The 22,786-nt window shown below is 38.3% G+C and overlaps 2 protein-coding genes across 4 annotated transcripts in view; both read right to left on the bottom strand.

Annotated features, from left to right (window-relative positions):
• Positions 1–776, bottom strand: part of LOC139151103 (ankyrin repeat and fibronectin type-III domain-containing protein 1-like) — a 232,986-nt gene extending 232,210 nt beyond the window's left edge. Inside the window, exon 1 of one of the 2 annotated variants that reach the window (XM_070723648.1) lies at positions 373–776. The gene's annotated coding sequence lies outside the window, so the exon portion shown is untranslated. The remainder of the gene's footprint in view (positions 1–372) is intronic. The other variant, XM_070723646.1, reaches the window with a different exon arrangement.
• A 2,298-nt stretch (positions 777–3,074) lies between these two features.
• On the bottom strand, positions 3,075–21,123 carry LOC139151102 (dual specificity protein phosphatase 12-like). Of its 2 annotated transcripts, none has more exons than XM_070723644.1 (5): positions 20,943–21,123; positions 20,048–20,295; positions 11,221–11,334; positions 7,644–7,759; positions 3,075–6,967 (listed from the first exon to the last, which is right to left on the bottom strand). In XM_070723644.1, exons 1-5 carry the CDS (start codon positions 20,955–20,957, stop codon positions 6,609–6,611), a joined length of 852 nt encoding a protein of 283 aa, XP_070579745.1. In that variant the 5' UTR covers positions 20,958–21,123; the 3' UTR covers positions 3,075–6,608. The 2 variants fall into 2 exon arrangements, with proteins under 2 accessions (XP_070579745.1, XP_070579746.1); XM_070723645.1 differs by lacking the exon at positions 11,221–11,334 and adding an exon at positions 11,041–11,154.
• Positions 21,124–22,786: the final 1,663 nt, after the last annotated feature.

Genomic DNA, 22,786 nt, shown 5'->3' with positions numbered 1-22,786 from the left:
AAGGGGCATTTCAAGGGCCACCATGCAACACAACCACACACATAGTCGACACATTAAAAAATTTCAAACTCCAAACAGGGCCACCAGAGCAGCTACCGTTCAGAACAAGACGACAAAAACATTTGACAAGTTCGAACGACCGAGAGAAACCGTGTGTTTTCTTTGACAGCACACACGGAAAACCAACAAAAGACGTAACAAGACTTCTCGTTTCGTGGTTGTCAAAACGGGCTTTTGTCGGTGCTGTTTGCGAGCCGTACCAATCGGTAGCTCGGCGCTGAGTTGAGCACAGCTTAGAGATTCGAAGTGCACACAAGCACTGTACACATGCTCTATTAATTAATTAACGCGAAATAATGAGTAGGTGCTTACCTGAGGCCAGGTTGACAATCGACGAAATATTCCTAATTTTCACGCGATGCACTCACACATTGGCTTCATCCGTGTGTTCATTAATTTCTTCGTTTGGGAGAACTAAAACAGTTGAAGACTCCCACCCTTGAAATGTGATACACAAACCGTGGCACAATCTAGCGATACACTATCCTACTCGATCATACCAGACGCGTACGGCGACAGAAAACCTTCGCGACAACTTGTTGCTAGTGTTTTCGAACTTTGCTCCAATGTAGTTCCGAACAGCAATAAACACATTTACATAACATTTCCCCCGATACGGGCTACTGGTTTCCCGAGCACAGCGTTGTACTTTACGTTCCCGGTGTACACAGAAGGCGGACCGAGATCATGGACGTTTCAGGCTATTTGGCGAAGTACAATGACAACTATCTTCCCACGTACATTCAAATCACCGCCATTGCGCAATGTGCCCGGATGTACTTGTCAACTCGGCCTTCCCTTTGCGAGCCCAGAAGTTTGGTCACCAGAATTAGAAAGCGCCCTCCTAGTTTCCAAGGTAACGACATTAAACGCTCTACTCTCCCTACCCCCGTCGGGAAATATTGTTTTCGCATTTCTAATCACGTGTCCTGAGCAAATCATTTTAGACATTAAACAGTATCTTATTGTAAGTGTTTATTTTAGACTACTGAAAATATTCTGGTCATAACCTCTCCAAAAAACAAAAGTTCCTTTGTCAATGGAAACATCAGTTGCCATAGAGAAGTAATATATTGAAGAGAATGGAAAAAAGCATCTTTATTGCAAGACAGTCAATTTCAAGCCTGTAGATTACATGAAAATTAAAAACTTCTAAGCAAAACGTAAAGTCATTGATAAATAATGAAATTGAAAGCGACACTTTCATTGTCAGAATTTAGTCATAAACTCCTCACAGCAACAATACAGTAACAACACTTAAGATAGTGTGTGCCTCAAAATTTTGCTCAATCTTTTAGGATTAGGAAAATTTAAACCATTCCTTTTACAAATCAAGAATAAAAATGAGGGGTAACAGAGAAACAAATTACCCAATAGTTACTGAACTTTGAAATTCAAAATGCCTGCCACCCCTGTGTTAACTTTTAAATAAGGAAAAATGAAATTTTCAGTTTTCACAAAAATAAGCCAGTGAAAACTTAATTTTCTCAATGAGCTTCAAAGTGAAACCCTACAATTAGTAGACAGAAAGAGTATTGTAAAAGTGTGAGTGTCCAAATATATGTCCTTGGGGCGCACTCTGCCTTTAAAGAAGAAAAATTCAAAGAATCACATCTACTGCTACTGTCCCCGTTCAAAATCACTGACTGCACCGGGTGAACTCCTTCACATGATGTAAAGTCAAAGCACTTAAGAGCTCATTTGGTGCAAGGAGAAACAAAATATTTGCGAGAAAGAATAAACAAAGTGGCTCAGCAAACCAACTTTAGCATTCCTGGCACGACCATGTCAGTCAGACTCTGGGCTAAAATAACCAAGGTCTACCCTGAGGTCTGCCCCGAGACAACTTCATGGAATAATTTCTTTACATTCAGTCCCAGTTTGTTCTATTACTTTATGCTGACAGTAACAACAACAGTGGCATTCCAGAACCACCATAAGAAGTGTCAGATCAGGCCAGGGCTGAGGTACATACAAATATTTGTTTTCTGTGAGTTGCGATAGCCAGTGGACTGTATTTTACAGCGTTCTAAAAATAGATTATAACTCAACAGAAAGCTAGTCTTGAAAGGATTGTGTGTACTGTATGAGTGCAAATTCAGAAAAAAAATTGGAAAGTCGGAGAAAGTAGCTTCACCTCAGCCTGCATAAAATAACCATTTTACGTACTGAGTCTTCTGGCTGTGCTTTGATGGAAATAAAAAAGGCAGGGTAAAAATATTGTAGCCTATCTCTGTCTATAAGAGGAATTTAAAAGTAGGGGCATGAGCTACTAAAACTCGTAAGTTGTGCAAGACATCTACCTGTAAAGGCACTTTGATCTGTCACGGTGACATACTGATTTTGATCAATAGAGGGCGCTATGGAACCGAGCTAGTTTCTGCTGTTCTCTGGGAGTCGAAGATTCTTACATGGAGGACACTTCATATTTCCCTTATAAGGTAAAATTCATGACTGGAGATATTTCTTGAATGATGGACAAGGAATATTGTTACACATAGAACCACTATTTGACCCATAAGATATCATTTGTCTTTCTCAATACCTGATTATACTGTTATATGAACATCATTCAGCACGGGGTAAAACAGAGTCACTTTCTGAACTTGTAACCTCTATGGACATTTTTTTCTAGATTTCCTCTAACCCTTTCATCACCATGGTTTGGCCAAAACCCATCGTTATCAATGGTGAGTGTGGACAGGGAACTGGAGTGAACACTGCCTTTAACCCTTTCACCACCATGGTTTGTCCCAAGGAATCCATTGTTTTCTATGGTAAAGTTGGACCTGTATACAGGGAACTGGGGGTGAAAGGGTTAAAACACATTTCTCAATACAGAGCTCTAATCATCATCAAAAACAATGGGGTTGGACAAAATCAAGGAGTGAAAGGGTTGAAAAAGGAGGTGAATCCATTCAAAGCTGTCATACCATGGCTGTTGATGTGTAAGAAACTGAGACATACCATTTCACATCTGTGAACATTTCTGATACACAGTAAACACCTCGAACTGCAAGCATGCGTAAGTTTTTATTTCCAATTTCATTATAAAGTGTTTCAAATGCTGTAATATACAAGAGTAATGGATGTCAAGCATGCCTTGTAGCCATTTCAAAATAAACTTTACAGGCGTATAATATTATACTAAAATGGAAAAATAAATAAAATTTCAAACAGTGTTAAACTCTACATAATACTGATAGATATATTGGCAACTGTAAATATATTCAAGTTTAAGGTGACTAATTTATGGTCAGTCAGTCTTTTTCTGTGAAACGGTGCATCCTTTTCCATTATTTCAGTGGGTCTAGCTCAAAACTCACTCAAGTTACTGAAATTGGCGTGGTGTGTTGTGATAGATATCTGAAAAATACACCTACTCGTACATCAAGTACAAACTTTAGAATCAGAACTGGGAAATGATATTGAACAGCAAAAATTGGAACTGCATGCATACTCCATGCTGTGAAAGATAAACTTGCCAACAAGAACCAAATTATGGGCAAAAGATTGCCAGTATTCCATATCTTACAAGTGACATACATTTTCAATGTATTTCAATAGTTAAGACAGAGTTCAGAGTTCTTTTTCCACAATGGAAAATCTAAAAACTTCCATGAAAGATGTATGTGGACATTCAACTGGGTTTGTACCATGTTGGTATTGGATCAGGGGGTGTATGACCTGGCTTTTCTTCCAGATTTTTGTATAGATTGCACTTGATTTACTGACAACGCTGAAGATGTAACCAATACAGAAAACTTTGTCACAACAAGTTTCTATGCGAGTATGAGAAATAATGTTGGACTGAAAACAAGGATGCAGCCATACAGGCTTTTCGAGTAGACACTTGTTATACAAACTCATAGAGGAAAATAAAAAGCAGTTTTACTCTGTAACAAATGCATATTTACTATAGAAACCATGATATCCAGCATAAGATGACAAATTAAGAATAGAAATTGCTTGTTCTGTTCAATAACTTAGTCAACAATATTTGGTTGTACGCCTAGAAACCCTGGCATGCACCATGCTTCCCAGTCTCCCAAGGACGGATGCGAGATGAAATCGGTCAATGCAATTACGTAAAATTTCATGCCTTGCTTACTGACTTGAAAAGAATGCACTCAACTGTGTAATTAGCATGCCGTGAATGCTTGTCATATTGAAAGTTGACAGGGAGTCTAGAATATGAAAATATGCAATATTTAAGAGTATAAGTGTATAAGAAATTTCTCTGAGGGACAGTAATTGCTATGAATTGGCAGCCAGTGAAGGAGACAAATTTACACAAAGTATATTTATATCCCGGTTATGAATTAGAACATATTTTTTGAAGGGGTCATAGCCAATTCAAATTAGTACACAACCTGTTAATTTGTCTGGTATCTGACAAAAAATAAACACACCTAGAATTGTTTCATTCTGTGTTGCCGTTAATACAATCATAAAATTACAGCATTGACTTGCATTGGTGTAAAACACATCATCATTGTCTTAAACTGGTAAGCAACACACTGGTTAGCTGATCTGCAATCACTACTGAGCTGCCATGAAACCGGTGGCCAAAATGCGATCATGAGAATACCTCACTATTGAAACACAGTGCAATGTAACGTTGTAATGTAAGATGTGTTGCTATAGCTAGGTCTCTGCACACACACCTTTTATGTCTTTGTAAGTGTAACAGCTTGGTTGTTTTGTCCCTTGTCAACCATGTCTAAATATTCTTCTCAACTTACTCAAGAATTAACTTTGCTTCTTTTGCGTATTTTCTTTTTTCTTATTTGACGCAAACCTTGAGTTACAGTCTATGGATCTAAGCATGTGTGATGTATGTAGCATTACACTGAGATCCATTGAAGTGTAAACTTGAACTGTTGAACTCTATTCAATTCCACTGAATAAATATGTGGGAGCCTGTGTTTCATAAAATCCAATGATAAATTAATTATTTCATGCAAAGCTGAGTTGATGATATATTAATAATAAAATACTTGTGTTAAATGACAGTGGAAAAGCTGGTGTTAAAGTTGGATATGGTTAGACGGTCAGATGCTGTTTTTGTATAAAAAATAAGTATAAATATATTCGTAACTGTTTTGTTTAGCGGCAATGAGCCATCTTGTCAAAAGCAAGTGATATTTAACAAAACAAATTACCCCGGTATATGGGTGATATACCAGTGTGTTTAAAACACTATTGCTTTCTATTACGAATATTTTGAAAAATGAAACTGCTTTTTCTGTTACAAATAGTTTGAAGACTGCCAGGCTGTAATACAGCTTGAAACATTAGTATTGCATATGGAATCGTGGTCATTCTTGAAAATATCTTTTCTAACTAAATTCAGATCTTCAAATGTTTGTTGTAAAATGGTCCATCCATACATTTTTTAAAGTTTTTAGTCAGTAACAAGTGACATTCCCGATGAAACTCACACATTTAAATATTTCAGTCCAAATTAAATCTAGCTGTGAACTATCTGTAAATAAATGTTTGGTACTTTTCACATTTCCGAACGCATTAATTACATTAGAAATTACTGCTCGGATATCAACTTTCCAATTCACTAGTGGGTAAAATTCATAAAACTATATGGTAAGGTAAAAAGTGCCTCTGAAGATTTGCGTTAAAAAGTTTTGTGTTTATGTTTGGAAAAAAGATCTCTTCAAATGGATGACGACCAAGTCAAAATTCATTTTTCCATACTGCTGTATGAAGGTGGACATTGGGTGTCATACAATATTTCATGCCATAGAGGGCGCACTCTACGTCCTACAAGGTGTTGCCTGATTAACGTATCCACAGTGCAGTCTGAGGAATGAATAACTGCTGGAAACACATTTTTCCTAGGTGGTGAAAAGTAGTTACTAAATTCTTGCTCCTGTGCAGAGTAGAAAATCATATAAGACCAGAGTCAGACAAATAAACCATTGAACACCCCTGAAGCCATCCATCTTTCTTGCAACTTAGTTTCAACAAATCCACCCTTCATTAGATGAATGAACATGTTCTCGTTCACCACAGAATCAAAGATGCCTACATCCATCCAAATAGAAGACAAGCTCATAAGTTCCCATCTTTAGAAGCGTTGAGCCATTTAGGCAATTGTATAGGAACATTCCATTTCGTCTCGCCACACCCATGATATGGTTCCCATCTCATACTCAGTAAAATTTTACTCTGTGACAGTGTTGTGGCCATCAAAGAAAATTAAAGCAGATATTCCTAACTTTCCTACTGGTTGAATGGATTGGTCTGAATGAGGAGTCCACGAAGGCTACTGATTCTGCAGTATGTTCTCATTTGATCTGAAAACCACTACTCTGGTCACCATATAGTTTTCAACTCCCCATGATGAAAGAGACGGCACACTCAAGCACTGTTCATGATTGATCAAGACAGTAGCACTGCTGTTATTTCTATATAAAGGTATGTCCACATGGAAAGAGGTGTATTCCATTCTACAGTCAGCGGTGATGTAATTGTCTAAAAAGTGAAAAGTGATGTACTCTATTTCTATTGTTGAAGAGTTCCTCAATCTAATACTTTTCCCACTGGCCTTCAATCAGAATCCACTGCTCAGTTCCGGTGTGCAAAACTCTATTATTTCCTTCCTCCCATCGAACCACTTTCCCGCATCCGTATGTTGATTTGGGACCATACTGACGGCTGGATGCCTTCTGGTACTCCACTACCACAAATTTCCAGTTGAGCGTGGAGTGCTGTGAAAATGCCAGCGTGATCTCCCAGCAGTCGGGACCCCACTTTGACTTCATCAACCGGTGCTTCTTCCACTTGCCCAACAGACGGTGGTCACCGGTGACTGCTACGGTTTCTTTGTGTCCATCTGTGGTGTCCAGTTTGTACATCACTTTGAAAGTAACGTACACTACAGGCTCTGTTAACATGAAAACAAGTATCCAACATGAAATGAATGTTCCCATGACAAGATAATGGCATAATGTCTACTGTTTCTGATCACTCATATATATCTGAACTTTCACATTTCATGGCAGAGAAATGTTCATGACAGATTTCAAACTATCTGATAATGGTTTGACTTTGGAATTGTTACATTCATTTGTGGTTAGGTATGGTAACTGCCAAATGAGATATGCATGTTTCATAATTGTTAAAACAATGCTCCAAACCTTGAAAAACAGTTTTTTGTTTGGTGTTGCCTTTTTCAGTGCTAGCTTAATTCTATTGAATTTCCTTCACACTGATACTTGCTGTAAAGGCTTTAACCTGAAATGTTTTCAACAACTTTTTAAATTTTGACTTGTAAAGAGTGTGCAAGGAGATTTAATGTTCTGCACAACATCATATTTAAAGGAGATCACCAAAAGATATCATGTGCCACAGAAAATTATCCTGTGGTAAAACAAAACTTTCTTTCTTTTTTTTTGGGGGGTGGGGGGGTAAGAGAATATCAAAGTCATCATCTTGTCGTGACAAACCTTCCACTATATACAATGTCGCTGATATACATAGCTGGGAAATAACATACATTTGTGCAACAAAAGATGGGAGTTCAGTCTGAAAGTACAACCACATCCTTGACCTTGTCTTACCTCTGACTTCTTGCCTGAAATCAAGTTGATACTGTTTGTAGAGTGGGCTCTCAGGATCAATGACTCCTCCCATAGCATCAAATATTCTCAGCTGGTGCATGAACCCATCATTGGGTCTGTATCAAGACAAATCAGAGGCAAGGTGTAAGCTACAGCAACTCCTTTGTAAAATTTAACTTTTTTGTTTATTTTAATTTCACAAAAGAGAATGACGCAGAAAAGAAAAGCTGCAAAAACTAACATGACTTCAAAAAAAATGTTCAATGTTAGTCCACTTGATTTGAAATCTTTCGATATCATTCAAAAATTATGCTGCTTCACTTGTGCAGCTTTGCTCTGATTAACAACAAACTTGCATTTCATTATTGACAGAAACGTCTCAAATTGTTGGCATGACTACTATCCCTTGAAATTGCACCCGTAACCTGACCTGATGACATACAAGATATCACAATTAAATTTACAGATTTATTTTCTTGGTAATAATTTTCTTGGGTCACCATGTTTTACAAGGCTATTACTTCATATCTTATAAATCTGAAGATTGCAGATCTTTGATGGTTAAACTCAGTCTATCTCTTTGTGGAAAAAAGAAATTACAAATAAAAATAAACAAGAACTCTGTCCGAAATCCCTTTCATGACATCAAGGGAACATTCTTTTTATGTAAAGGCAACTACATTTCTTACAACTTAACTTTGTTTTATAAGCGGATGAAAACAGAAGCTCTCAAACAGGGATAAAGAAGTAACTGAATGATGTCAAATTTGTATGGTTATATGTGATACTTCATACTCCCAAGATGTAATCTTAAAGCTTCCAAACCAATTCATTGACTGAGGCATTGGGGAGCAATTCTTTTCTGATTTGCTTCAATATTTCCTAAATATAGATACGCATATTATATATCTGAAATCAATAAAGATAAAAACATATCTCTCTCCATATCCTGCATCATGCAGGTTTACTCAATGATCGTAACGTTTTAGATTTCTGACTTGTGGCTATTTCTGCTTCATCACGACACCGGTCATAATGGCATGTGGGTAAACAGTGTTCGCTATTAAAAGGCAAAGAGGTACTCAACTTTCAAGTGCACACGTACATGTGGATAGTCCTAGAAATAGCACTGAGAATTCATGAAGTAGGCATTTCCGCAAGTCATATGGTTTTTATGGCATTAAATCTACGTCACTGGTGATGATAAGGGCACCACGTGTGGGTTTACATAGGGATCAAACTGCACGCCTGTTACTGTTCAGTGAAATGACAGATATTCAAATGAAGTTGCTTGGATAGAATAGAATTCGATTTTGGTATTAGTTTTCATACTATTTTTGGAATCTTTTTTTTGTAACTTCTAAATATACAATGTATTTGGAATTCTTTCAACTCAGCAAAGTTGCTTATGGCAAAAAGAAATGTTCAAATGAAAATTTCAGTCAGCGTCACTTAATTTTTTTATGTCATATGATTGAAAGGAAACTATCAGTTGCAAACTTGTTTACTTTTTGTGGGTTATATATTGTCATTGGGAGAAGTGATTTTTTAATTTATGGATGAAAAATGCTTGCAGTAATAATATACCACTAATCCTTCACAAGTGTTTTGGTATATGCAGGAAAGTCTGTCATTATTTCCTGCATTTTGTAGGTTATTACCGGTTTGAAAGCAACAAGCCATTGTATTGAATGTCACTGAAATCTCTTTACATTCGGAAACAGCAAAATAATGCCGAAAAAAAGTAAATTTGCCTGACAACGTGCCTACACCCATCTTTTAATTTTTATGAGAAGTCTTTTCTCAACTGTATCGGAAACTAGCAAGGAATAAATCATGTAGTGCCTATTGATAACAACATGTTGCCTTTAGGTAGAATGCAACTCTGAGACACATACCCATTCAGACTCAAACTTTTACATTAGAGTTTTGGTCTATCACTTGTGGGGCTCATTAAAATGAAGCTCTTTGGTCGGAGTAAAAGTTTTCATCGGCTTATATTTGTCAAAATCAATTTTATTTTTATTTTTGCTTATGGCACCCATTTTGAACTTCAACTGTGGGTAAATATTGGATAGTTTGCTTCTCTAGTACCAACTTTTGCACTGGGAGCCCTGATTTTTATTTTCGATTTTGAAAGGGATAGTGTAAAGTTAGTCTCGCATGCCAGACCTCGAAACCTGCGTGCGGCGCGAGCGGCGAAGCCGCGGGCAGCGAGTAACCGCAGGTTACTAGGTCTGGCTGGAACCGACGAGCTATATATACTGTCCAATAGAATGCTTCGAAAATCGGCTGGATGAAAGAGTACATCTGTTGTTTATTCATGAATGTAGGTGGAGCGTCTAAAAATAGCCTTTTGAATTTGACTGAATGATTGTGTCATTCATCCAGAAATGTTTCATTCGAAGTAAACTGCCTTACGTTGACCTCAGACAGTACGGCTTCATGAATCACGGTTACGCTATGGCTATCCCATTAACCATGGTGAAAAAAATCTGCAAAAATGATCTATGCCGTTGAAGAAAGTGGTGATGGACAGCCTGAAACCGAAGCAGGAGGTAGCCACTGATGACAGATTATCTGGAAGGAGACGACGTTTCCGTGAATTTGCCGACAGGATATGGCCAATCTCTAATTTTAAGGTTGCTCCGGCCTTGCTTCAATGCTTGGGATTGCATTTGTTGATCGTCGGCGTCGACATCCTCTATGGAGTTTGCTTTTTCATTTTGCTCCGTTCAAAGAAGCTCAGACTTTTGGCCCCATTCAACTGCCAATGAGCTGGTGGTAAATGGCCTCACAAATAAATTGTCGCCGTAGATTTTTGCTTGAGTTTTTTTTTCGGCGCAGATATGTGAAACGTGGTGGACAAGTACAGTGAAAATGCGTTATGGCAGTCTGTACGTACGCGGTGGTCCAAAGTTATACTTATTAGCATAGGAAAGACAGCCCACTTTGACGTCATCACATTCCTGAGCAGTTGGTTCTTGCCAGACCTCGTAACTGCGGTTACTCGCTGCTCGCGGCTTCGCCGCTCGCGTCACATGCAGGTTCGAGGTCTGGCATGCGAGACTAGTGTAAAGTTTCCTTTTGAGGAAATTTTGGACAAAAGTTTACGTATTTTATTTTTGAGGTGTGTACTACTTTAACTGATATACAATTGATGAATTGGCAATTTTTAAAGATTTCAGAGTTGCTTTACACATTTTATATTTGTAATCACCTTCAAAAGTCTGAGACACACCCATCATATTATTAGTTACCAGTACTATGTATCACTAGATATCTTACTTTAATATTTTAATAACAGACTGATCAAATGGAGCCCTTACTGCCGGTCACGGCTGCATGTTTCCCCTTAAAAATTTGTTTTGCCATACTTCTTTGGATGAGCACAGACCTTATGTTTGGCCTTATTGCCTTGACCTTGGTGATTGCTTCTTCCAGAGAAAGTCTCTCCGAAAAAATCAGATAGGCAAGGATTACTGTGGCACTGCGCGATGCACCAAATGCGCTGTGAACAGAAAAGGAAAAGAAAAGGAAAGCTAGAGATCACATTTTCCCACGTCATTCATCGTACCTTATCCTCTCACGTTTTTCTTTCACTTTAGCCACAGCGTCTTGTAGCGAAAGCTTCTCGCTTTGCATGATATAGGCAAGGATGACAGCGGCGCTTCTAGATGCACCCATGGCGCTGTGGTTTTGAAGGAAGACAGTGGTTCAGTGGGAGAAAGAAAGGTAGGAATGAAAGACAGTGACAGTGAATGGAAAACACAGGCGGAGAAAAAGTTAAGAGGTTGGAGATGAACAGAAAAGAAAAAAAATACAAGAATGTGATTTAGTGTTATGAATATAGCTACGAGTTAACAAATAGAGTGACTACCACATATTGTGTATGTGTAACTTAGGTGAAAGCACAATTTGATATGATATCATACTTTTGGGAATGCATGAATGCTTGACAGTCAAAGAGGAATTTTTACATTACAATAAACAACAAATTACTGAAATGCTATATGCCCAATACTGTAAGAAGAGCGAGCAGATGATGTAATTAATTGACCGGTTGTAATGGGAGTGTTGAAAGACAAATCCATGCTGAATATGATACATTGCACACGGTCCGATTTCAATTTCAGGATTTGTCTGAAGTTGTCAATTTAAGATCTGACTGTCTCGGAACAATGGAATACCACTCAGGAAGGAAGGAAAGTTGTCATGTCTGTGTAAACATCTCAAGTTGCAATGCAGAGATGTTTCAGTTTTGAAAGCTGCAAAATATGCTGTTGGTCAGGATGAGAAATTTTTTAATGTTGTCATGTATTTATTTTTGTAACATCAGCAATCGTGTCCTTTTACCAGGCTGTCTGCATGAAGTGAAAAAAGTGAATTGTTCAAACATAAATCAGTTCATTTGTATTTACATTCTAGCCATTAAATCACCAGTCTTTCATACAGACCTACAGATACACAGCATCCAAATATTTACAAACAGGATGTCATTTTAATGTTACTCACCAAAAAAGTAACAATTTAAAAGTGTTAAACTTGTCTATTGGTTAATATACACTTTCATATGTCAGCAAATCAAAAGTGTTAGAAAGTATATACATACTGACATAAATTTGTTACAAAATAGAATTTAGTACATTACTTTTAGTGATCATTTCCAAATAGTACATTATTATGCACCTGTGGGTGTGTATCTTTGAATGTGCCAATTTGTGTATGTGTGCATATGTTTGAATGTGCCAATTTGTGTATGTGTGTGTATCTTTGAATGTGCAATTTTGTGTATGTGTACGTATCTTTGAATGTGCAAATTTGTGTATGTGTGTGTATCTTTGAATGTGCAAATTTGTGTATGTGTGCGTATCTTTGAATGTGCAAATTTGTGTATGTGTGCATATCTTTGAACGTGCAAATTTGTGTATGTGCATATCTTTGAACGTGCAAATTTGTGTATGTGCATATCTTTGAATGTACAAATTTGTGTATACATGTGTGCGCATCTTAGAATGTACAAATTTGTGCTGATAGAGTACTGCTTTGCGGATCTTAAGCATTGACTTAAATTTCTGCGATAAACATCCACTCCCATTATAATCCTAAACTATTACAACTCTTTACTAAATGTACTGGTAAATATTCCCTGATGACTTAACTAATAGAACAGCTGAACTATAATGGAGTCTGGAGTTGCTGGCATTTTACAGGAATGCTATTTTCGGAATGATTTACTTCTGACTTAGTTTGGGAATTTCTACTCGTGGAAACGAGACACTGTCTATCCCGCTGAGCTTCCAGTCCACTATCAATAAGAGCTGATGTACTGGAATGTATCAGGGACTGGCATAGTCTGGGTGGGAGTGATAAGATGTGTGTAGTTTCTGGGTCAAATTGAGGTCAATTTCCAGGCCAACTCAGATAATGGTCTATGCTTGATGATGAAGAGCAAGAATGAAAGGGTGATAATTAGGTTTCGTTCAGTGTACTTTAGAATTCATTGATTTTGCCAAAAATTACTGTACTTGTCTCTTTCCACTGAAATCGACATAAACTAAGTTAATATGTACATTGACACTTGTAGATAAATCAATATACTGCATCTTATGTACTGGTAAACATGAAACACAGTTTGCCCTGTGTATTTTCCACGCAAACTTTCACCTGACCTATCATATATCATATTTACATAAAAAATTGAGAACACCTGCATACATGTTTGTGCAAAGTGGTGAAAATTAGTGATCTGATGGAAATTGTCACTTGTGTCTCACCGGACCAAATTTTGAAATTAAATCAGCAGCATCGCATGTACATATGTATGTAGAACATGATAAATGAATGGAGGATTAATATCAAAAGCTGGTATGTGTGTGGTAGTGTAATGCTCAGCTAGTACGTGTCAGGATTAAATGGATGTGTCATCTGAGGCAAGTCAATATAGTTTATGATACATCCATTCTAGAGGTGAAAGTTCAAAACACATTGACATCGTTGACATGAAACTAGGGGTGACAAATCATTTTAGCAAAATGTCATCATCTTAATGCAAACTTGGTCACTCAAACGGAAGTTTATGTGGGCCTGACCAGCTTGACAAACCAGCAAATGTATACAATCTAAATATAGATGCAATTACTAACACTGTTTTGAAATTTTGGAGAATAACATTGCAGGGAAAAGGAAAGTGAAATTCTTTTGTGTCTGGAACACACAAATTTTACATCCAAAATCTCAATATCCCAGATGGATATATTCATTTATGCTGAATATATTAACACATATTGTTTGATTATGCAAATCAACAATATGATGAATAATTATCCAAGCACAATATTCATTGGTCTAGAATTATACATTTTATGTATTCATCGGAATTTAAGGTACAGTAAATAGTAGTCATCAGTCTGGCCACTTGTAACAATCGTCTGACCCTGCATCTCTGATATAATAATAATAATAACATTTTATTGCTTGCTTGTAAATATAGGATTGACATCACATTTATGACAACAAAAGTGTAATACAAAAGTAAGTTCAAAATTTTTCTTCAATAAAGATAAAGTAATACAGTACGATAATTAATAGTAATATAATATAAATAGATTGTTAGTCTCAGTGAATAATCTAACCAGACTGGTCAGTTAGCCTGTAGATAACATCTGTAATGCATCAGACATGAAGAGTTAATCAGATCAACAATTTTACTCATCTGTTTCCCGGTGCATAAGTTAGGTATCTGTGTTTCCTCTGCCACTCACAAATTCATAAAATTACTAATTTTTTAGATGATTTACTAATTTTTTTCATTGTTGATTCGTAAATATACGAATGCAAGGAGGCAGCTAGTTGACTGAGAGCTGAAGGCCCCCAAACCTCAAAATAGTTCTGTCTAAGCACATGTTGTACTTAATTTGAATTTGATTGAATGATATTCCCTATTGGAACGGTTAAGTTTACTTATGAATTTCAAAATTTACGAAAAGTTTCTATACCCAATTCGTAAATTTACTAAAAAAAATTCAGAAGCCAGAGGAAACACGGGGTAGATCCAATCTATTGGTTAGAAGTACTGTAATAACACTCACAATACTAAGGCTCCTTGTAAACAGGTGTAAACTTTTGTGTTCAAGGCAAAATTCATCCCAGTGACTGAAGTGTTAATAGCTGCTTTGACCATTTAATTCTTAATTCTGACTTATAACAGTGTGTGATGTTGGGCAAATGCTTGGAACACAACATATCTATGACATTCAGCTGTGGGTAACAGCTCTGCATTCTCATCTATGCTATGGTACTTGCCTATAAAGCTGGCTATTTAATCACAGAAGTAAAGATTTTTTGGACTTGCATTGAACATTTCAATAGGACTATGAGAAAAGAACAGCCAGATTTCCATCCTATGTAAGAATTTTGTTTGCGATATGACTAGAAATGCAACCTATATTTATATTATAAAGAATTTGATCGATATCATTTACAACAGTGAAATAGTACAAATAACTTTTTATTAAGAAGTTCATTCAATGACAGTCCTATGAGTCCCACTGGAGGAAATTTCAAAAATAGATATCTGCATAAATCATGTGTCAATCAGCTCACTATGATTAAAATATGCAAAACCTGCCATCAGAGCCAGCCAGCCTGCGTGAAGTTCTAAAAGTTACTTGATGGCTGTTCTCAAATTGAACTTGAGTTTCAAGCCATGATAACAATGCCCACATCACATTGACATCAACTAGCTGCCCACCCAGGGTGACCACTGAAGCTTACTGCATTTGCTACATTTCAAGTTTCAAGGAGGAATTTGCTACATTTCATGCATAAGGATAATTGTGAAACGACATATCTGGTTCCCTTCTGTCATGGATAACATTACATTCTGCTGGTAAATTCGATAAAAAAAATCCACAAAAATTTAAAAAATTAAAATGAAAATATTTATCATCTTCTTCCTTTTTCTTTGACTTAAAAAGATCAACAAAAATTTTAAGTATCTCAATTTAGTAGAAAATTTGCATTTTGACGATTTGTCTTGACAAGTTAAAAACAACAAGTATTATGATAAAGAAGTTCAATGCACCACTAAATCACTCAAGGTCCTCCATTTTAATTCAGTGAATTCTCTTTGCAGCATGTTCTGTTCAACAATAGACCTTTGTAGCAAGATCTTTCATTAACATTGAAGAAACCAAAAATGTCACCAGGCACATGTTAAAATGGAAAGTTTTGTAATATGACCACTTGAAATATAAGAAGTCAATTTTGTATATTTTCAAGCTATCCTCTTTCCAGTTGAGGCAATATCCCTTTTTATGGTACGAATGTATTTTTATATAAAGCATCAATACAAATATCTACATCCACCAAAGTGTATTTTCCCAATCCAGCACCTGACGCAGTTCAGAACAAAAAAATATCTTTAGTGAGAATATATACTGTAAGCTACATGTAAAGATAGCATCCCATGTGATCTGGTGCATGAATCAATGAAAGATCGCGTTCGAAATTTTATTTTTCACGTGCAGTGCACGCAAAGCCCTAAAAAAATTTGCGTGAATACCAATTTCAATTACGTGCAACAAAGTAACAATAGACAAACTGGCTTGGCAGGTAAGTAACCACTTTAATGCGTACATTGAACTGTCTAGTGACGCTAATGCTTTAAACAATGTGGCGAATAAAATACTTGTACCTTGGAAGGGGTTGTGTTGAATTTTTTTTTTCAAAAACACAATGGTATACACTGCAGTACCCGACTACATTTTCGCTTATCGCCTACTGGAAAAAAACGATCGCGAATGTAACCCGGCCTAGATCCTTTTGTTATGTATAAAGACAACTACGTGAATAACATTTACATCATTATGAAGTTGACACGTGCTCACGCTACTACATTGTTGTTTGCTTGGAGAAGATGAAAGTGCGGGTTGCAAACTTCAAATCAAGAATTTAATACGTATTTTGTTTCATCAACAAGAAATATAAACACAAGTCACTGGGGAAAAGTTCAGACCTATGAGAATGTTCATCATCATAGTTTAGGATCTCTCCTTGATTTTGGTGTACGCTGAGCTGCCTCAGAAAACCTACAGAAGCAGCTAGGCGTACACCGAAACCAAGAAGAGACCCTAGAGTATCATCATCGTCTCGTGACCGCCTTTGAACTCGACCTCAAGGCTTCTGCCTTCGTTTTGAGCCAAAAAAATTTCTCGCGCACGGCGGAAGTCGAACACTGCCATATCTGGCCCCTCTATCGATACACGCATCAGAGTCTGAAGCCTTCCTTCCCCTATGCAGCTTCTGAATTTGATTTTATTCTGTTCTGGCACGAGAAGCCACGTTCACATTCGACGCTCGTTATCGGAATGCACACCGCAATTTCCGCGAGGGATGCGAAGTCGGGAAATGTTGCTCTGTGATTCATAATAAGTTCCTCACAGAAATCGGGCAATAGCAGTTGACGATATCCGTTCGCGAGATATTTAAACTGCAGAAAGTCAGCTCTCAGTAGTGCCACATCGAAAAGCCCGTTCTGGTGTCCGAAGTGGTTCACAATCGTCTCCAGGGCCGCCGTACCGAAATTTGCGATCTCTCTCTGTGCAGCTGGAAGACGCTGGGGATTGAATATGATGTCGAATGCGGACAAGACATCAAGGGCATTGATGGGAAATCGGGTATTTAAGTTGTCGATGAGTTTGTTCAGGAAGTCGGTGACAGCACGATCAAATTGAGCTTGACGTTGATCGTGTGACTGAAGGACTTCGACGTCGCGAAAGCGTGCACGTTCTCGTCGAAATGTTGGATGTTTGCCTTGAAGTCGGTTACGCGAACAAGTAGATCGTTATTATCACGTATCGCCGTCAAAATATCGATGGCTGATAAGACCATCACTCGTGGAACGGAAAGATCTAGGTTTTGAGTTTGAAATGTCTTGCTAACTCGCGTAATGGTTGGAAGCACATCCAATAATAGTTTGGTAATTGCAACGAACGAATATTCCTTCACTTTCGTGAGTATTCCATGGGCTTTGGCATTGGTAGTTGCGTCATTCTCGAGAGTTAGGCATATAGCTGGCCAACATTTATCAATCGCTTTCACTGCTGACTCAAGCGATAGCCATCTCACGGGAGTTGGCTTTTTAAGTGTTACGTTGGTACTTTCAACCACATCCTGAAGCGCTCGGAGACGTTCGTATCGTTGAGCCGAGGCGTCAAAGTAGTGAAAAAACTTGGTTTACAGTTTCCTGATATCGTTCGATTAGTGTTACTGAAGCCGCGGCTTGAGAACTGACAAGGGCGAGTCGATGGGCCACGCAGTGAATGTGTATCAGGTGTGGAATATCAACTTTCAGCCTAACTCCGACGCCACTCCGCTGCCCTGTCATTACGGCTGCCCCATCGCTGCCAAGTCCGACTAGTTTGTTGATAGGAATGTCGTTGTCCTGAAAGTACTGAATGACCGCGTTGTATATGGTCTCTGCTTTGCCGTCAGGGACATTAATATTCCCGGCAAACCGAGTCCGTGCCCTTCCATCAATGACCAGCTTTAGATACAGATCCAGCTTCTTGTACACGGCGATGTCAATGCTTTCGTCGAGTTGCAAACCGATAACTCGACTGCGTGTGATGTCCGCGGCAATTTCCTCGCGTATTACGCTGTCGATAGCATCCTGCATGTCTGACACACAATCATGATGCGTATAGATGTTTGCATCAACTACAGACGGACACTCATTCAACTTTTGCAAAGTCAATAACTTGGAAATAATCGAGATGGCATTTCCTCTTTCATCAGCCAATATGCGCTTCGTAACTGAACAATCAAAGTCTCCTCGCTGGCTTTATTGGCATTGCTTACCGCGGTCACGAAATTCCGTTTCATGGCAAGTTCTTTCACTGCATCAGCATGGTCTTTACTTTCGCTATGGTTGATAAGAGCTGATCGCTGATAGTTGTCGCAACCTATGGTGAATCTATTTTTCTTCTTGCCACGGACACAAATCCTGCACAGCATTTTGGGGGTAGCCGACGATGCATCGCTAAGCGTGAGCCAGTTAAATTGTCGTTCCCAATCTCGCTGATAGCGTTTGTGCGTATCTTGTGTGGAACATCACTGGTTCCTTCGGTAACTTCATCGTGCTTGATGTTACTAGACTGGCTCTCACTCACAGCACTATCCTCAGTGGTCTTTTTTGCCGTCTTTTGACGTTTAGCGACGTGTAATTCAAAGAGCGATAGCTGTCTGCCTGCCATGATTTATAGTCGTTGTTTACTCTAGGATTCAAAACGTGTTCGATAAAGTCGCCACATTTTTCAAAATTGAAACATTTTATTTTGATAATTTGCATGAGAATGTCTGGAAAACGGGATGGTTGCATTGAGTGGCGTCTATTGTTTTGGTTATCACGTACATACGTATGCAAGCCATGGCGCCTGGAGGATGCTTATTTAGCTCAGGCAGCGCGAAATTTTCCGTCGCTAGGTAACTGCACCTACATTATCGTGACAATGCAAGGCAGGCGCGGCGTCGACGTCACTGGTAGCGCTATGCGTTGGTATACCGGTTATCAGATTTTTTGCGTGCCGGTCACGCAACCGTGACCAAATATTTGCGTGCACAGAGCATATTTTTGCGTGAAAACGCAAGAAATAGACGTGAACGCGAGCCCTGTTGAACAGATGTGGATGCATTACAGAATTTCAGACCTCCCAAAAATTTAGCTGGTGTTTGTCAGTAGACTAGAAAAGAGAAGTTTTATATTCGATACAGATTTTATCAGAATATTTAAATCAAAAACAAATCCTTTGAAAATTTACACCTTCATATTACTTTCAGTTTGACCTGATTGACCCTAGGCGATGAGATACTATGAAGTTTCGGTCTTTGCCTCGTAAGTGGCATACCTTCAAGTCAACCTACAGAAATTATTTGCTGTGGATGAATTCAAGTGGCAAAGAGAATGCTCGGGTACGTTGAAGACACTACTAAAATGTAAAGATAAGGTGTAAGTAATGAGAAATGTGTGTGTGAGAGTTGCAAGTGTGGGGTTAGAATATACAGACATGGAAATGAGGTTAACGGAATGTCTGGAATCTTTGTTGATTAAAAGTATTGTTCTGTCTACCATTGATGTCCTTTGGCACCCATCTATGTGTCTACCCTAAAAAGCTGTTCTTGCTTCAAACAGAGAGGCTAAACCATGGCTGTTCTTGAGCTGATAACCGCTAAAATAGCCTGACCATACACTTGAGGGTTTCTCATTTCAACTGTCCCGATATCGTGGAAATCCGTTTTTCTATCTTCTACTTTCCATCCCCATTAGCAGAAGCAGTACTTACATTTCTACGACTGCAGGACAAGTATATATATTCACAGTTTTCACTATCAACTTGACTTACCAGTGTACGAGAACGCCTCCCTTCTCGATGCCTTCTTGGATGAACTTGATACAGTCCGGAAATTTGTTCAGAATATCATACTCTTCTTCATCCATGAGATGAACAAACTTGTGCACGAGATCTGGGGAAACCTCGGGTTTGACCAACTCGATAGACAAGACGTGTGTTATTCCAGCATGGTGTAGGGCCTCTGTATTCCTGGCGTCAGCGCTGCCACCGATGTACAGGCCTGCTTGGATACAGTCCATCTTGGATGTGTAAATGACAGTGAAAAAGACAAATTTAAATGTGAAGATGTTTCGAGTACGCCACTAGCCACTCGAGACTTCCCCGTGGTCGATCACTGATGAAGTACGCGCTGTACCATTGGATGGCATTACGAACTGTTTGACCCAAGCGTGACCTCACCAGACGGATGTAAATAAACCCGTCCCAGAATGACCCAATCGATGTTTGTAGGTGATTACGAAGCAGTCGTCAAGTGTGATTTTAGCCGTCTGGTTCATACAAAGATGCAAATGTAACTTTACAAGAGGTTAAATACGTGTGAATTGTCAAAAATCCCTGCAAATTAGCATATTTGATACATTTACAAACACAAAACTCCTAGCCCTGTGCACATGGTAATTGGCATACCATGGTCGTAATTACTGGCACAGTAACTATGTTTCGACGTATATTGCGAGCACAGGCGTGCTGTGGATAGTCTACGTATGAGAACGTCGGAACGTAGCATAGCATAAACTCACAGCATAAACTCTACACTACCCAGCCCACAGCACGCCTGTGATTGCGAGTGATCAATGTGAGAAAGTGAACGAAGACGTTCCTAAAAGTTGGCCCAAAAATCCAAATTACTGAAATCACTCGTGTGACTTTTTTCACAGGGTATTACCTTATCCGATCGCATCTAAACGATTTTCTGCTAAGATTCCGAGGCCGTCTCCAAGTCTGTCAACTTCATGTCACATTTAACCAAGAAAGCCGAGTAAAACATGAAGCACCAAAAAAAACAACATCGAGTCGGCTGGGCCGTCAATGTACGTACGTACCCAGACAGTTTCCCTAAATGCTTTGCGCGTGCATCTGAACGAGTTCACACAAGTAGGGGGGCGCAGATAATTAAGGGAGTCGTCACTATTTACGGCATGGGGGTCGGAGGAATGTGAGGGGGTCACTCATGGAAAACTTAAAGGAGGGGGTGCTCAAAATGTGGAGATGAAGAAGGGGGTTTCTCGTGCGAAATAAATTGAAACATCTCAGATTACACCATTGCACTCATGAATTTCTCAAAATTTTCGATGCAAGAGTTGGGACACCTCCCTCTCGTGCTCTCTTCCTTTGGGTGTTCTAACAGTTTTTCTAGTAAAGGCAAATTGAAACACTTCTCAGATTGCACCTGACTGCACCATTGCAAACATCAATTTCTCAAATTTTTCACATGATCTAGGATCGATAAAACTGAACTGTTATGAATTCATCCTTTATTATCACAGGAACATATATTTAATTGACTTCAGTTCGATAACCATTTTGACATTTGACTATACCAGATTCAGGCTTGTCATTAGAAGCTGGCAGCCGGAGAAATGACACAAGAAAGTCACATATTTTCCATTCCTGCATATTCTTTGGTCTTCAGTCTCTGGAAAACTGAGAACAGTTTTTTTACAAAATGTATTGTCATTGTTTGGTTGTTGAATATTGTGACTCAAACACTAATCATGCAAAAATTGTAATAAAAATACCAGTATTCAATGTTATTTTCAAACAATTTTACCGAGTGCAAAATAAATTGAACCTCCTCTCAGATTGCACCATTACACACCTCAATTTCTCAAAATTTTCGATACGAGAGGGGGACCCTCGTCTCTCAGTTGCTCTCCCCTTGGGGTGTTGTAACAGTTTTACTCAGTAAAAAAATTATTATATCCATCCAAATTAAACAATACTATATGGTACTGGTTATGGCGTGAGCTTTTTCTACTAGTATCTGTATTTTGTTGTTACTTTGAATTTCATTTCATTTGTTTCACCTTTTTCAACCATCATGAGATAGCCGACGATAATCTAGCAGGGTAACCAGGATTTGAAAGGTCTTCACTTTTTCTGTACATGTAGTTTGTGAATTTTACAAATATTGGTATTTAACTTTTCTAGGGGGTCAATCAAAATTTCTGAATTAGAGAGGGTAGTTACTCAAATTCATCATGGTTGGCAGTTGAGGGGGTACTCGAAATTTCGGAGTTTCCGATGAAATTCCACGGACCACCAGGCCGTAAATGGTGATGATGGCTCCCTAAAACACGGGCATGGTAATTTCTGTTTTTGGGTGGGGGATTTGGCCGTATTTTGATTAGCATGCGCAAATATCGCACCACATATCGCAACATCCCGCTACAAGTTTTATGTATCGCAAAATACCGTTCTATATATTGTCTAGCGTGCTATATATTGTCTAGCGTGTACTAGGCCAGTGCACCAGCCAGCCCGACACCAGCATTCCTTTGACCATGGATGTATAAAAATAGATTCTATTTTTGTACATCCATGCCTTGTATACTAGTGTAGTGGTGTATGTGTAGTAGTGGTGTAGCGTAAACAATATATATATATATATATATATATATATATATATATATATATATATATATGATACATGATTTATCGACATATATATCAGAGATATCTGTATGTTTTATATTTTTCGGGCGCGTTACTTTAAAATATCAGACATAT

This window comes from Ptychodera flava, chromosome 15 (genome assembly GCF_041260155.1).
Source record: "Ptychodera flava strain L36383 chromosome 15, AS_Pfla_20210202, whole genome shotgun sequence".
In the NCBI taxonomy this organism is placed as follows: Eukaryota; Metazoa; Hemichordata; class Enteropneusta; family Ptychoderidae; genus Ptychodera; species Ptychodera flava.
Note: the sequence above shows the minus strand (reverse complement) of the source record. Positions and strands in the feature narration are given on the sequence as shown.